At 47.5% G+C, this 17189-nt stretch overlaps 1 protein-coding gene across 3 annotated transcripts in view; it reads left to right on the forward strand.

The window, feature by feature from the left end:
* The window catches only part of LOC144099456 (solute carrier family 41 member 1-like), a 43899-nt gene that overhangs the window by 16293 nt on the left and 10417 nt on the right, over positions 1-17189 (forward strand). For all 3 annotated transcript variants that reach the window (XM_077632765.1, XM_077632766.1, XM_077632767.1), the window contains exons 7-12: positions 230-374; positions 1392-1538; positions 6085-6229; positions 10013-10086; positions 10609-10743; positions 11537-11685. In XM_077632765.1, coding sequence (XP_077488891.1) covers positions 230-374; positions 1392-1538; positions 6085-6229; positions 10013-10086; positions 10609-10743; positions 11537-11685 — 795 coding nt within the window. The remainder of the gene's footprint in view (positions 1-229; positions 375-1391; positions 1539-6084; positions 6230-10012; positions 10087-10608; positions 10744-11536; positions 11686-17189) is intronic.

Consider the following 17189-nt stretch of genomic DNA (forward strand, 5'->3'; position numbering starts at 1 on the left):
TAGATGAAGAAAGAGACAGACATGCACTGTTGCAGGAAAGATTAGGAGCAAGTCAAAATACAGAGCAGTCCAAAAGGGTAGTTCATGTGGCTCTGTGCCCTGTACGCTGTGGTGCCGTAGTTGGCTTAGTTGGGTAGGGACTTGTTACAAGTGTGGTGTGTGTCGGGATATGTTTATGTGACCCCGAGTGCGGCTGCATCATGACGACTTTGTGTGCTCCCCCATGCAGTGCCAGGCAACGGTGGTGGCCTTCCTGGCGTCCCTGTTTGCCGTCCTGATGGGCTACCTGACCGAGAGCCACTTTGACTCGGCCCAGGCCGTCATGCTTTGCGCCAGCAGCTTGGTCACCGCCAGTGTGGCGAGCCTGCTGCTCGGTGGGTTGCTTCCCGCTCTTGACCTGCTGCTCAGCATTGCATGAATAACTAGGGCAGTGATCAGTTAGTTCTTCGGTGTGTGTGCTAATATAGCGAATCAGATGCACCGTATTTACCCCCTTTTTTTTTGTGGGGGAGGGGGGGTTAAGGTTCATTACGTGGCGAAGGAAAAAGTTTGTACAGCTTTTTGTTTTTTTGTTACAGTTGAAATTTCTTATCGTAGCCCATTCATCCGTCCATCCACCGTCGCCAAAAGCACGCGATCGATAAGTTGCATCCCCATGTTCCCTGCGTCGGTGTCGCTGGTGTTTAGCATTGTTTTCTTCAAAAACCGTTTGCTGTAACACGGCACTATCCGGCGGTTTTTTTGTATTAATCGACAGCACTGGCCAATTGTGGTTAGAGAAAGTGAAAGTGCTGAACACCGATTCTGAAGGTCAGGTGTGCATTTTTTTACGTGGGGGTAAAAAAAAAAAAGGTAAATTCTCGACAACAAAAGTGGCGGGGTGCGTTTATAACTCGAGTAAATGCAGTATCTTGCATGTGAAGGGACAAGCACCACAGCCGGGCATTGCGCCATAGCTTCAGTGGTATAGGTCGGAGCTGGGGGCGCTAAACAGACAATGCAAATTCAAAACTCTGGAAATTTATATATTCCTTGAGCAACTCTTGAATGACCCACAAATAGTTTTCAAATTGTGGACACGATGAAGCATGGATGTATCCTCTCACAGCTGTCTTAGAGGATATTGGTTACAGTGCATTTTAACCCTACTGCTAATCAGTTCTGAAGTGCTGTACTGCCAGTCTCAAGAGGACTGTTGGAATCTGAGCTGAAGAGGTCACATTTTGGCAGTTGCAGCATTTGATAAGTGTATTTGTCCATCCTTCAGTTTGATGAAGGACATGGGTCCACTCTGGGCATATCTTCATGTCCAAGGGTCGTAAGTACGCTGCTGTGACCTGTGACAGCAGGCTGTGCACTCGTTTGATATTCTTGCCGCTCTGAACCCACAGGGTCCCTGATGGTGGGCGTGGTAATTCTGGCACGCAAGTGGCACCTGAACCCTGACAACGTGGCCACACCCATCGCAGCCTCACTTGGTGATCTCACCACCCTAGCACTGTTGGCCGGTGTGAGCAGCCTGCTTTTCAACCAAATTGGTGAGTGAGTCCACTTTGCGCACATCAGAAGTGCATGGGTGACGCTGCACCATGCAATTCAGATTTCACAACGGCCATTTGACAGATCGCTTGCCAAGCTGGTCATACCGTATTTACGTGATCGTAAGTCGACTCCAATATGTAAGTTGACCCCCCATATCGCATGTCAGAAAAAAAAGAAAAACTTGGAGGTCACACAAGCTTTGCCTTTAATAGTAGATCGCAGTAGCATTATTCAGCCACCGCCGCTTATCGTCAGCTGCTATTGTCCGCCGTGCACGGGCGTGCCCGTGGGCACATTCCAAAATGAAAATGTATTACAGTCGAACCCGGATATATCGAACCTGCATATTTCGAATTATTGGCTATATCGAACACAAAGATTATACCCTTGACAATACTATGTAAAAGTGTAGGACAGTTGCGTAGTACATTGAACTCCAGTTTCGCTGGCCGTTCTATATTTCGAACGCCGCACCAGGCCCCTGGAAGGTGTGCTTTCCCCAAAGACACTCGCATCTCCGGTAGCACAACATGCGGCACGGAGGCGAGCGGCAACACTTGCAAGCCATGCCTCCGCGGGAAAGAGAGAAAACCGGTCAAACCGCTCATAAGTGAAGGCAGCGCCTCCTCACTGGTGAGGGAGACGAGAGAACTGGAGAGAGCCAGGCGGTGGTTGCACCCGCGGCGTCCCACGACTGGTACAAATAGCACCAATGGCACATTTCCGCTGAGTTTTCTCCCTCTCTCTCCTTCATTTTTCTTTGTGCCTTTGTCATTCCTTCGCTGACTCTACCGACTGCTCGACTCGACCGACGGCATTCGACTCTTGTCGGCCAGTGCGGAGCTGTCGCATTTTTCTTGTGCGTGTCTTTGTTTCAATGCGCTGATCGTAGTGTGTGTGACTGCTGTCATCTAGTGAACTATGGCACCTACAGACAAAGAGAAGGAATCTGGACTTCACAACAAAGCTTGAGGTGATCCGGCACGTCAAGAATGGCGGAAAAGAAGTCCGCCTTGGCACAAGCAGTCGGCATTCCGCGGAGCACTCCAAGAACGCTGTTAAAAAACAAGCAGGGCATCACGCTCAAAGCAGGTGAGCAAAGTCGCTCGGGAACATGTTGTGTGTACCCTGATGCTTTCGGCAAAGTTTAGAAGGCACTGTATGCGTAGTTTCTCGAAGTCTGAGCGAAAAACATCCCTGTGGATGGCCCCATGTTAATGGAGAAGGCCAAATGGTTTGCCACGGCTCTTGGTGAAGAGAACTCTTGCGGTGGCACTGGGTGACTGCAACGGTTTAAAAACCGCCACGGCATTGTGGGAAAAGCCATTTCAGGCGAAAGTGGGGCTGTCAGCAGCAAGGAGATGCAGCAGTGGCTTTCAGAGGAGTGGCCGAAGATTGCTGCAAAGTTTTCGCCTGCTGAAGTCTTCAGTGCAGACGAGACTGGTCTCTTTTGGCAAATGGTGCTGAATAAGACGCTCGATCTCCATAGGAGCTCGTGTCATGGCGGGAATATGAGCGAAGTGCGTGTGACGGTTCTGCTTGCGGCAAACATGGATGGTTCGTGCAAGCTCCGTCTATTTGTTGTCTGAAAGAATACGTCACAGCGCTGCTTCGCGAATTGCAAGCAGCTTCCCGTCTGCTACGGCTGTAATAGATGATACGCCAACTTTTTGTTGGATGGCTGCAGGCTTGGGACGCCGAGTTGGGCAGGTCGGGCCATCAAGTGTGCCTTCTGTTAGACAGCTGCTCGGCCCATCAGACGACTTGCAAGCTGCAGAACATTGAACTCAAGTTTCTCCTGCTGAACACCACGGGCGAGACTGCAGCCCATGGACCAGGGTATCTTAAAGGCTTTCAAGGTAGGCCACAGAAGGCGGCTTGTTCAGTGGCTCCTCATAAACCTCCGCACGGGAACTGATCTCAAGGGTGACCAGCCCGGCGCCATCCAGATGATTACCGGCGCTTGGAATGACGCAAAACAGGCCACGGTAGCCAACTGTTGGCAAGGCAGGCCTTGAAGTGGCTGGAGATGAATGTCCTGAAGCTTTGGATGACGACGATAAATGCTTGGAGGACGCATTTCGCGACTTGTCCCATTTTCCCGGCATCGTCTTACTGTTGAGGACTGCATCAACGCTGATGAGGACATTGTGGCCGGAATAGTTGGCACCCAAGGATGCGATTCCAGTGACGATGAGGACAACCGTGTTCCAGAAGAGATGCGCCCATGCACAGCCGCTGAACTGGCATCAGCGTTCAGCCTTATTCGGCATGGCGGCGAAATAGAAGGTAGGTACCAGGCTGTCGCACCTGGACAGTCTCAAGGAGATCGAGACTAGTGTTTTCAACTTCATCACTCATCAAAGCAAAAAGCAGTCAAAAATTAGCGATTTTTTTTTTCCATGAAATAAAGTGGTTTCAGGTTGCGTGCCCGGACTTTGCGGGTTCATGATCTCGAGTGTGGTTTAAGCCTCTATTCGTATATCGAATTTTCGCTATAGCGAACTATTTTTCTGATTTCCTTAGAATTCGATATACATATCCAGGTTTGCCTGTAGTCACTGTACTTGGTTACACTTGCACCATTGTCCTCAATAGCGCTGGCATCATGATTGCTTCTGCGGTTCCTCAGCACATCGTTCTAACATCATCGTACAGGGAAATCCTGCACTTTGCAAACAGCCGCACCATGACATCATGTGGAACAACTGAAAATTTTGCCTCGCTGCAGCTGCTACACCTGTATCACCCATTCTGAGACATTGAACTTGCAGCCCGGCGCGCAGTTGTTTATTTCTTCGGCGTTAAGAATGAGAGTCATCTTGAATGTAGCCGTGAACGAGCGCTGGACGCTTGCCGGACCTGGAGTTTAAGTGACGATTGACGGAGCATTGCATCCATCAAAAACGTCACAAGTCGCCAACAGCGTCAGAGCCAAAGAGAAACTACGCATGAGCGGTGTCGGCTCTTCAGTCAGCTACCGACACACCTTGGCACCACTGCTGTTCAAAGTGGCAGTGCCGCCGCGATTGGAACAGCGATTATTCATCAACTATTGCCACTCCCCTGAGCGCCAAGTTTGCAGCTGAGAGTAAAAAAAAAAAACTTGGAGGGTGCTTAAGCTTCGCCTTTAAAAGTAGGAAACGGTAGGGTTATCTGGCCGCCGCCGCTTATCAGCAGCCACAATCGGCATCCACACGCGGGCATGGGGTTGCAGGTTCGTCGCTTATTGACAGCAGCCATCGTCCACCGTAAGCGGGGAGGGGGTGTGGGTTCTGCATGTTGACAGAACAGCTGTTCAAGGCTAGCACCAAGTGCAATGCGACAGAGCCGCGGAGCAGAAATACAACCATGCTGTTGTATCCCTGATATCTCGTTTGGCTCTCCTTTATTTATGGTTGGTGCCATGCTTTGGTTTCGATTGCAAGTCGACCCGCCCTGCTTCGGATTTTCAAATTTAAAAAATAGGCCGACCTGCAATCGTGTAAATACGGTACCTCGACACGGCCTCTCTTTAGGAGTCTGTTTGAATTAGTGAGCATTTCACATCGTAGGCTTAAGTGAGCATTAGCCAGGACTGCACAAGCAGTCCAAATTACAGTAAAAGCTCGTTAATTCGATCTCCGTTAATTCGTGTGTCCGAACTGCCAGCTCGGTCTCGGCCACCACCCATGCAAGTCTATGGCGTCGGACGCTCGCTAATTCGGACACTGCGGTTCTCGCAACAGTTAATTCAAACAGGCCCCTGAAGGGAGGCTGCCATCTCTCCGAGAACAGTCCGGTCACTTGGTTTCAGTTTCGCTTTTCTTAGATTCATGCCAGCCCACAGCGTTGGCAGCTCGACTGGCCAGCATCAGACAGGCAACCTAATCCAGCTGAGCACAGTTTCAAACTCTGATTGGCATGTTGCTGGTTTCCCTCCCCCCATTTTATTCGACGCTTTGGAGCCACTTTCTTTGCTTGCTTTGCGCGAGGTATTGTTCTTCCAATGTGCTGAAACAGCACACTCTTCAAGTGCCGTTCGCTGCTCGTGCGGGGAAGCCCCCTCGCATGGGATGGTGCCGCTTATGATGGGCCGGACAACGTAGCGGTGGAGCTCCACCGTATTGGACCGTGAAGGATGCGGGAAGCCCTACGATTTTAGAGCAATGCTACTTTGGTGCTGCCAATAATATGCACACAATTAAGCATTGATGGAAATGTGAGAAATAGTAATTTGCGCACTGTTCTCACCTTAAAAAATAAGGCAAACATTGACAAGTCTTTCAAGAAATAAATTTACCGCGCTGCCAGATATTTGTGGCAGCTATTTCGGAGTCATTCGGTAATTTAAACATTTTTTTTCCAGTGCCGTGAAGTTCGAGTCTATGAGCTCTTACTATAGTGGATCTCTGAATTAACTGCATTCGAATTAACTAAATTTTACAGTATTGTAGTGCTTCAGACGGGAAACCTAATCGTCCAGAAGCAGGCTCCTGGCTCCCATCTGGGCGTCACCTCTAGCAGCCCGAGCTCTACCTCTATTATGTCTCTTGTGCGCAGATGTGGTGTGGCTGTCTCCACTGGTGGTGTGTGTGTTCCTGGCGGGCGTCCCCATCTGGGTGTACCTCTCCCGGCGCAATCCCTACACCAGGGAGGTGCTCTGCACCGGGTGGGTGCCAGTCATCTGTGCCATGGGAATCTCCAGGTGGGTTGCTGCCGCTCCTTCTGGCTTGGTCCAACTCTGGGCGCTCGGTTTCTTATAGTGAGGGGCGGTCCATGGAGTGAGTGCCTGTATAGCATTCCTTTTCCTTTGGTGCAGTCCTGATTGGAGAAGGACTGAATCAAAGTTATTCATTAATTCATTTATAAGGAGAAGGGCAAACAAATGCATAATGGAGAAACTCCTCACAGTTGTGTGGATTGGGCCAGCACCTGAGCTTTTTACGGCGATATAGCTGTGAATGTCAAGTACCCTCAGATCCATGACATTGGCGTAGACCTCTGCACAGTGTGTGTGTTGGGGTATAAAAGTAGATGTCTGAGAGAAGGAGGATGTAGGGGGAAGTGGGGAGGGTAAGGGGGCTGCTACGTGTGTGATGTTGCTTCCGTTTGCTGACGTTGTTTTCATTGCACATTGTGAATAACACAAGCACTACAAACACATGTAGCACAACACATGTAGCACAGCATGCTAGCTCTCGCTAGGCTCTCGCACTGCACGGCATAGCATAAATGTGGGTTACTGCTTTTTTTTGCATTCGCAGGCACAAAGATATTTTTACATAAACTGCAAGGCTTGCTCGAAATGAATGAAGGAAGGTTAGGAATGTAGTCCACTGAGTGCTCTGCTTTGGAACTCTTTTTTTTTTTCCCCCTTTTATTTCGTGACACTAACATGTCGTCCTAAAATGTTTGACGTTATGAGGAGGCAAGCCCATGAAAAAAAAATAAATGGAAATGATTTGTCACGTCTTCGGCTGTAGAAAAATGTACCTGCCACCAAGATATTGCATGCTGTTGTGTTGTTCCAGCCAGTTGTCATGCTTTTAAAACATTCGGCTCAAGGTGCTGTCCCACTTTTACAGTCTAGCCACGGTTGGATACTACAGCAAAATTTCTCTAACTGGAAGTCACTCAGGCCTGATAAAATATTTTAATTAACCAGGTTTTCGAATTCTCAGAGTTCGAAGCAAACAGAAAAAGGCAAGCTCCAAACATTCTACCATTTGCAGCACAGTGTGCTCAACAAACCTGTGCTCGACATTCAATAATTACAATTCTTCCTACAGCGAGAGCTCCTTTGCTCTCAAAGTCGCCACCTCACTCCAGGTTGCCTGAAATTTGGTTGCTCAGCATTCGCAGGATAAGGTTGCGCATCCCACCCAATGTTACTCGGTTATTGGCGAAGGTCATCGCCTTATGCTGGCGCTTCTGTACTTGACGCATGGGGGGGGGGCGGGTTGAGGTCGAATACGTAGGATTAGTGCCACAGCCCAGCTGTAGGGTGCATGCACAGAAGGGCAGCTGTCACTTGAATAGGGGCTACAAGAAGAGCACTTGTGTGGTCAGTGTGGCACTGTTTATTTTGTATTGATGAATTCATCGTGGCATGCATGAAATAAAAACTATGCTCTTTGCCAGCTCTGGTGCGGTCTAAGCGCGTCAGTACTGCCAAATGGCAGTCACACATACCAATGAACTCTAGAGGGCTGCTTTGACTGGCATGATGTCACAGTGCCGCGCGACAAGTCGGAGTGCTGACAATGCCATAGTGCGAGAAGCATCAAAGAGCTTAGTTAAATGGACTCTGAAATTTCGATGGGCATATTTTGGTGCACTAGATCTGTAGAGGTGGTCTCTGTGGATATTCAAGTCAAATATTAAAGCTCTGCGTAGAGCCTATAATTTAGAAATAATTTTAAAAAATAGCTGCTCGCAGTAGCTCGCTACCGATTAGGGCAACACACCTCACTGTGCGTCCCTTAACTCGATAACCTCAGCGGGCAGAAGGGCCAGCCTTCAAGCTCAGTCCGCACTTTCCATACTTTCAATGCATTATGTATTTGAAGGTTTCACGGGGACTGCGCTCATTTGTCATAAAAATATGTCGCAGCATAAAAAAGGGACGCGTAATAAGAGCGCTGCTATAATCGCGAAAATTTTACTGGAACATTCCGGTCCTGTGGAAGGGCCGGACGCCGTCAAAACTGCAGAATTAAAGTTTGGTCCTTACATGAGTACATACGCAAGCAGACAATTGAAGGGAATAGAGGTGCTCATTATGACATACATGACGAAAGCCAACAGTCACCGACAAACCAAGGAACATAGGGGATTTTTACTCCCCTCCGCAACTTCTTTGCCGTGCGCGTGAGTTTGACCTTGAACCTAGGAGAAACCACGTGACAGCCATGATGTCACTCAGCCACCGCCGCCGCGGAGCGCTCTGTTTCTATAGGTCGACAGTGTTTTTTTGTGTTCATTGGCGTCGACAATGTTCCAGACTGATGATTTTGAGGAAAGGAAGGGCGCATGACTGGCTCCCTGGGTCAATGGATGCTTCAATCGCGCTTTGAGGTATGTGCTGGTGGTTAGAGAGAGGCGTGGGCTGCATGTATTAGCGCTGACAAGGTTGTGGCAGGGGCACTGGAGCAATAGGCTGCAGCATTCACAGGGGGACCAACCTCTCCTGATCAACCATTAATTTAACTGCCACCTACCAGGGTGGCAGGGTGGGAGCGCTGCCTATCCAGTGTGTGGAACGCGGTCAATGTTACAGATGCCAAGCCACGTCTGCTTGCCCGATACACCACAGCTTTCACACTCTAACCAGGTTCAGGAGCAGTTAAACCGCAGCTATTTTTTATTATTGTTTTTATTCCTGATGTTCATCAATGGAAGAATAATACGGTAATTATTTTAAAGATAATTGACTAGAAAGCAGAGGGAAAAACAACCACATGCCACCGGTGGGATACGAACCCACGACCTCCGAATTTCGCGTCCAGTGCTGTACCAACGGTGCCTACGTAGTACGTACTATGTCCGCCGCAATGGATGAGGGCTGCGCAGGTGAACACTCTTAAGGTTCAGTTACACTGCTTATAAATAACCCCAGAAACACAAGATTGCATAGCCATCGCCGTAACGCAGTTAGTAGAGCACCGGACGCAAAATTCAGAGGTCATGGGTTCGTATCCCACCGGCGACTTGTGGTTGTTTTTTCTTCTGCTTTCTAGTCGATTATATTTAAAATAATTACCCTATTAATCTTCCATTGATGAACACCACAAATTTAAACAAACATCCCCTGTACTCCTTGGTTTCGATGACTGTTGAGTTCCGTCATGTATGAGTATATGCGGTGTGTTTCATTTCTGATAGAGCCCGCCTTGGTGGCTCAGTGGCTGTGTCATTCAGCTGCTGATCTCCAGGTCGTGGTGGTCGCATTTCAATGGAGATTAAGTGCAAAAACTTCTGTGCAGTGCTTGTTGTTGGTGCACATTAAAGAGCCCCAGATGGTCCATGACAATCTGGAGCCCTCCACTACGGCATCTCTCATAGCCTGTGTGTCTCTTCGGGATATTAAACCCTAAATATTTCACATACTGCAACATACCTGATAGCTACGGGTTTAGACAAATTCAGAACAATGGTGAAGCCTCAGTCTCTTGCAAATAGTTGTCTAATCGGGCGTGTTGTTGCAGTGTAAGCTGGCCTTGTCCAGTTTTGTTTCCAGTGAATGCTTTGTAATCTTCCAAGTGTATATGTGGCGCCTACAGCTATCAGAGGATTATAGAGTACCAAGTGACTGAATTCAAGTTGGCCAAGTGGTAGCTTCAGATTTGATGGCAGATTCGTCAGGTGTAATACTTGCTCATGGTGAGCATGCTGGTCTTTCACTTTCCTGTCTCAGTTGCTCACTCTGCAAGCACTGGTGTTTGCGCTCGGTGTCGTGACTTGTTCTTCCTGCCTTGTGGTTTTGCAGTGTTGGGGGTTGCATTCTGGATGCTGCTGTCACCAAATACCAAGGCCTTGCAGTCTTTCAGCCTGTGATAAATGGTGAGTACACCCAACTAGACAAAACTGGATTTCTAGCTGCCACTCTTTGACATACGTGATCACCCTTGAAGTTCTTGTACGATATAAATGTCACGTGAGTGTGTTTGTTTCATTTTGTTTCCTGTTTTGCTGCATGGTTGCTCCAGCAGTTTATATTGCACACCATTTCATCATGAGCATGAAAGATCATCTGTAGTTCATAATGTAAGAGACATGGGTCTTGCCTATGCTGTTCATCATAAAAACTGTAATGGCATTTAAGCACATTGTGTGTGAAACCCACTCTGTGTGTGTCTGCAGAAGAGTTTGTTTAGCACAAAATAATATTGCATCAAGAAAGCAACAGCAAGAAAAGATGTAGTAGTTTTTTTTTCCCCTTTTCATTTCGTCTGGGTGCCCTTCTGTGCCGAGCTGCAGCTGTGGATGGAAGCGAGAATGCTACACAGGATGTGCTTTTTTTTTTTTTTGCCTTCCAAGTAAAAAGGGTGTGTTGCTAGAGTTGACCGGTGGCGACCTGTACAGGGGTGGGCGGCAACCTGGTGGCCATCCAGTCATGCAAGCTGACCACCCTGCTCGCCCAGCGCTCCAAACTGGGCAGCCACCCAAGCTCGGATGCTAAGAGCTGCATCGACCCCTGCTCTGCCTTCTGCGGCAAGAGTGAGTAGTCTAATGAGTGCTGTCTTTGGGAAAACGCTCTGACATTTTTTAACCTCTCTGTGCGAGAAACCCCGAGAGGACCTATTGGTAGCTTAGCTGCATTGTGCTTCAGCTACCCTATTGGATGGCTGGCAAACATGGATAGCAGCTTTCCTAACCTGTGTTATGCTTCTTTTGTTGGCGAAAACAGAGATGGCTTGCGAAGATGCTAAACAGAGTCGGCATTAGTGCAGGGTTTACACTCCAAAGTAAACATAGCACCACAATCGTGTTCAGAATGCACAGCTGAAGGCTAATTGCTGTTTGTTTTCGTTTCAAATAGCAAAGTACTAACCAAAGCCTTCTGATAAGCCATAAACATTGCTTCTTTCACCAACCCTAGCAGTTATGAAATTGAGACATTGTTGCAATAAAAGCTCGTTTTTATAAAAAAGTTCAGATATGTAGGGATTGCAAGAAACCCTCGAATTCTCCTAATGCCCGATGACGAAAGAACCAACAAAAGAGGCACCAAAATGAACCACTACGGTGTGTCCCTGTGCAAGGTGCAATGCATCTGTTTTCAGTGAGCACTTATGACTGGCAGTAGCTTTGTGTACGCTCTTCTTAAATCACAGCCCATGGAAACCGAAAGCAAAACCTTTTGCAAAAAACAATGCTGAGATATATTACGTTCAGAGCACACTGTGACTTATCTTCTGTGGTTCTGTCACGTTAAGGCCCTGCACAAAAACCGTTACTACTGGCAAAAAGAGCAGACCCTGTAAAATTTGCACCCTTGCTTGCTCCCCAGACTCGCATGCCCGCACGGCGCGCCTGCTGATGCTGATGGTGCTGCCGGGACACCTCATCTTTGTGTACACCATCAGACTGCTGACCTCCGGCCACACTGTGATCACACCCCTCTTCCTGGCCTGCTATCTGACGGCCGCCCTCCTCCAGGTCAGTGCTGTTATACTTGCAAAGCATAGCCCCAGCATAGCTGAGGCTATGCTGGGACTACAGGGCATACCATAGTGGAGTGAGATGTGGCAAGTAAGCAGGCCAAATTCTTTGAATAATTTGGTTCAGTTTTTCATGGTTCAGGATAGCTATGGGCACTGCAGCAAAGAAGCCCAGTGTGCGCAAAATGGGAAAGTTTGCCATATATTGCTGCATATAAGTTGACTTCAAATGCAGCAAAACTTTGTTGATACAAATTTTTTTTTTAAATAAGCTGGAAAAAAAGTATTATCTGGGAAAATGTATGATCCAAGCTGCCTCAATTTCAGAAAATAAACTGAAAAACTACCAAAAGAAGACAGCAAGCAGAATCAGACCAACAGCCGGATTGCCGTGGACGATAGCAGTTCCGAAACTGCGACTGCGTTGGCTATCGAATCCAGATCCAAATCCACAACGCAAGTGACTGAAATCTTCTTTGTTTAGGTGCCCTTGATTGATTAGTTCATTCGGCCAGTTCACGTAGTGGTATCATTCTACCGCAGTTTGCACTCTGCTGCCCACCTGAATTGCACGTGCACACATGTACAGCGAGGATGTCGGCAATAAATGCGGAAGGTCTCTCCTGTGAGACTATTACTCGAGGCTGTCGCCGTCATCAGAGCGATGTAAGTTGTGCGAACGTGTTCTTCAAACACTGACCGGAACGACTACGATGCTTCAAAACCATCTTAAGCAGCATCCATAATTAATGCATGACTACAAGAGAAATGCCGTGAAAGTGATTTCGAAGAGTTGACCAACGCTGCGTGATTTAGTTCGCACGCAGCATCCCCTGACTGAAAGGAAAACAAACGCGCTTCATCGAAAAGTCACAGAGATAATTGCTTTGGATCTTCAGCCATACAGTATCGTCGAAGACCGCGGCTTCAGAGCACTTGTGAAAGATGCGGTGCCGGGCTATACTCTGCCATCTCACTCAAAACTAGCGCGCATGCTTGTTCCGTGTCTGTACGACGATACAAGAGCAAAGGTGAAATCCGAGCTTCATAAAGTTCTTGCACATGGCACACGCGCCTTCGCCTTCACCAGTGACCTTTGGAGTTCCCGTGCTAATGATAGCTGTTTAAGCCTAACCTGTCACTTCCTCAGTCCGCGGTTCGAGTTGACACGGTTCACCTTGAACACACGCCATATGCCTGAAGTTTACTCATCTGTTAACATTGCTACTTTATTGGTGCAGCTATGCTGCGAGTGGGAGATACCCAACGACTGTGTCAAGTACATTGTAACAGACAATGGCCGTAACATTCGAGCAGCTGCCAAAGTGTTGCCATGGTTGGAGCGGGCATGCTTTGCGCATACGCTTCAGCTAGCCATCAATGACGCCAGGTCGTGTACAGCAGCCATGAGTAGGCTGTGCAAGAAAGCAAGGGCAATCGTCGGACACTATAAGCGTAGTCCTGCAGCACAGAAAAGACTCGAGGACTGGCAGAAGCAGCTGAACATGGAAGTGCTTCATGTTGTTCAGGACGTGGAAACAAGGTGGAATAGTCAGTACCTCATGCTTTCACAGTTGCTGGAGCTCAAAGAAGCCATCACACTCGAGCTTGCTTTGTCCGACACTGCTGTTGATAGTTTGGACTCTTCAGAGTGGAGAAATGCAACCGAGTTTGTGGAGGCCCTAAAGCCATTACATGAGGCAACTGTAATTGCAAGTACTGAAAAGTATTCTTCACTTTCCTGCCAGATTCCAGTTATCTTTGGCATACTGCATGGCCTTGAAACTACTGATGGCAACCATAGCTTTGCCAAAAACTTTGCGAAGTCTGTCAAGGTTTGCTTTGCCGAGTATCTCATTGATGAAGCTGCCAGTATGGCTATGTTCTTGGATCCATGATTCAAAGGAACAGTTCATGATGTATCTGGCCATTTGACGTGGCTCAAGGATCTTGTGGCAAGGGAAGGTCAGGCAGTTGAAGTGATACCCAATGAAGACTCAGTCAAGGCGCCATCAACGTCGTGCCCTTTGGTGGCATCCTGTGTGTGGAGTGCTTTCGATTCTGTGGTTATGAGCAAGGAACAAATGCAGGCAGAAGCTGACCCTAACAAAGAAGTAGCAGCTTATGCAGAGGAGGCTCTGCTGGAAAGGGGCAAAGACCCTTGTGGATGGTGGTGGTCCACTGGCTGCTTTGAGCAAACTGTGCATGCGGTACCTGGCCGTACCTGCTACTTCTGTGCCAAGCGAAAGGGCGTTTTCAGCTGCAGGGGGAGTTGTGCCTGCATGTAGGAAACGTTTACTTGCCGAACATGTTGAGCAGCTGATCCTTCTGCATGACAATTTGCATTAGTTTTATTGCCCAAAAGTTTCATGTTGGGTTAAACAAATTTTGCCTAATCTGTTTAACCTTGCTGCCAGATGCGCAGAGTTGTTGTGCACATCATTTATTTGGTTGTCCTGCAGCAGTCCTGCGTCAACTTGGTTCACATATCTGGATGGACACCAAGGGAACTGTAAGGGAGGGAAGAGATAAAACTGGGGTTATGAGGTTATGGGGGGCTTTGACCACCTGGGAACCTTTAATGTGCACTAACATCGCATGCGCGCACGCACACGCACGCGCGCGCGCACACGCACACACACACACACACAGAGAGAGAGAGAGAGACAAACAGACAGACAGAGCTCAAACTCCAGTACTCCAGCTCAATAGCAGAGCGCCCTCACCCCTTCTTGGCTCATTTATATGTCTGCACACGTGCAGTTGGTCACTAAACATATCATATGACTAGAATTTGTACAAATTTTAAACGTAGTAGCCAGGAACCGGGAGAAAAATAGTGTAACTCAGTGGGGACATTTTAAGTGGCTGTTATTTTGAACGTATGAACTGGGAAATCGTATGAACCGGGAATATATCAATGAGGTTTTACTGTAGATACTAGTTCGTGTAGCAAGTCTCTTATATCAAGGTCAAGCATTGCAACATCTTCATTACATGGAGTTCACAAATACACGTCTCAATGGGGCCAGGCTTAGGGAACTGAGGAACTTCGTGATATCATGGAATTTGCTGCATGGAGGTTCGTTACATCTAGGTTTAACTGTATTAATGCCCTGTATCCTATTCCAAAGAGGAAAATACGAAACCAAACCAAGATTTGGATACCGTATTTTCCGTTTTATAAGACACATCCTCTATATACAGTAAAATCTCGTTACTACGAACATCAGATTAACGAAATTTTCAGATTTACGAATTTTCTTTAAATCCCCACCAAAATGCCTATGTTTTCAATGTAAAAAACTTTCAGTACTATGAATTTCAAATTACCGAATATTTCAGAATAACGTATGCAATTTAATCTCGCAATCGTCGCAAGACGCTTCGTTATTACGAAGTTTCGTCAAAGTTTCCTACCAAATGCTTGAAGATGATGCCTATCATCATCATCCGAAGCAGCAGCTATGCGCTGGGGAACCCGTTGCAACGGATACAGCCCCAGCGGCATCGGCATCAACACGAGTGTCGCGTTGAATGAATATAGGCTAGGCGGCGCAAGCTGCTGCCCGATACAAAAGGTAAGGTCATTATCATCCATCCATCATCCAGCGTGTGGTCGCATACTGCGCCGTAGTCGTAAGCCTATTGAACGCAGTCGTTGACAGCGAACGGTAGGATCTGCAAAGTTATTGGCACTTTGATTGTGTTGTGCATTAGCTTTGCTGACAATGAGTTCTCCTGGCCCCCGCGTTAAAAAGAAGCGACGCCAGTTTTCGCTTAAAGAAAAAGTGGACATTCTGTCGCAGCTGAATGCTGGAAAAAAAGCAAGTGGACTTGTGCAGGGAGCTTGACATCACGCCGTCAACAATGACAACCATGCTCAAAGATCGGGACAAGATCATAAAACTACATCGAGAGTCGCAGCTGGCTCCCTCAAGAAAAAGTCTGCGGCTGGGCAACTACCGTGGACAGCGACTTTCGAATTATGTGGCCAGCGACAGCGCGGCGGCTACATCCGCGGAGCTCACCACCGAAGACATCGTGACTCAAGTGCGTGAGCAAGAAGAATGTAGTAGCGACGAAGACGATGCCGACACTGGATCAGCGCACGAAGAGGAAGAGATTGTTTCCGGCTCGGATGTCCAAGTCTTTCTAGAGAAGACCCGATCATTCCTCGGGCGCTGCAAAGATGTCCCCGATTACGTGCACAGGAAGGTCGAGGATGTGGAGGCGTTCGTCCTGCAGCGCTTGTCGTCTACTTGCCGGAAGATAACAGACTTCTTCAAGCAATAAATTGTAGTTAAACTGTGCCAAGCGTTATCGTTTAATATTTACTTATCAACACGTAAATCTGCTGCAAAGGTACGTAATTTTAGTTCTTGTGATGCATTACTGACATGAAAATAATGGTTTTTCAGTACTACGATATTTCAAAATAACGAATTCAATTCGGCGGTCCCGTGAAGTTCGTTGTAACGAGATTCTACTGTATGCAGGCTTTCAACAAAAATGTTCATATATAAGACGCACCTCAATTTACCTTGTTGGAGCAATAAGACTTGACTATACATGAACTATACATGCTTGTGCGAGCATTGTGAAATGCTTTTTGCCTGTGAGAACGCTCCTTACGCGGCACAAAGTGATTGAAAAAAAGAGGCAACACTCATGCCCCAAATAAACTCTCGCATAGGCACTGCAGCAACAGTTTATTTTTACTCAAAGGCTTCAGCTTAGGACGCGCTGTCAAAAAGGTAGCCGATTTCTGGTGGGAGCACTACTGAGACATCCTCTTTGCACTCAGAATTGTTGCTCTGATCGTCATGCTCGGGCACCAATGAAGCTGGCAGGCCAGCCTTGCGGAAACCTGCAGTTAACTGCACTCCACGCCTCAAGGACCCACTTTGCAATTTCGCTAAAAAAAGCTTACCACACTTGCCCAGTTGCGGTGTAGCCGTGATTACCTTCAGTCATCCACGCCTCCCAAATGTGCCGAAAAAAGCTTTAAAGCTGCAGTTAAACCGTGTAAACCGTGTTACAAGTGCGTGATCGATAGTAACCTTTTTTTTTTTCCTATTACGTGTGACTCATTTTATCATGGCTATAGTGCAGTACTTGCAGCTGCCCATTTCTAAATGGTGAAACAAGCCTGAACGTCAACCCAAACTATTTCTGCACTCACGAAAAAAATGCATATAAGAAGCACCGTTGTATAGGATGCAGTAGCAAAATTTTTGAAAAAAATCCATGTCTTATACCTTGGTAAGTATGGCATGTATACCTCCTTTAAGTGGTGACTTTTGAGTCACGTTGGACAACATTTGATGCTTACGCCTGCAAGGATAGCAAATGACCGAAATGTAACAGTGTGTTGTGGCAGTATCGTACACCATTTGTTTGCCTAAATGCGGCAACTTTTACTGCTGTAAAGGTTCTAACTTGTGTATATTTCTAAGTGGGCACAGAGGTTGGAGCTCTGACGAAGCTTGACAACGCATG

The sequence above is a fragment of the Amblyomma americanum genome, chromosome 7 (assembly GCF_052857255.1).
Source record: "Amblyomma americanum isolate KBUSLIRL-KWMA chromosome 7, ASM5285725v1, whole genome shotgun sequence".
Taxonomy (NCBI): domain Eukaryota; kingdom Metazoa; phylum Arthropoda; class Arachnida; order Ixodida; family Ixodidae; genus Amblyomma; species Amblyomma americanum.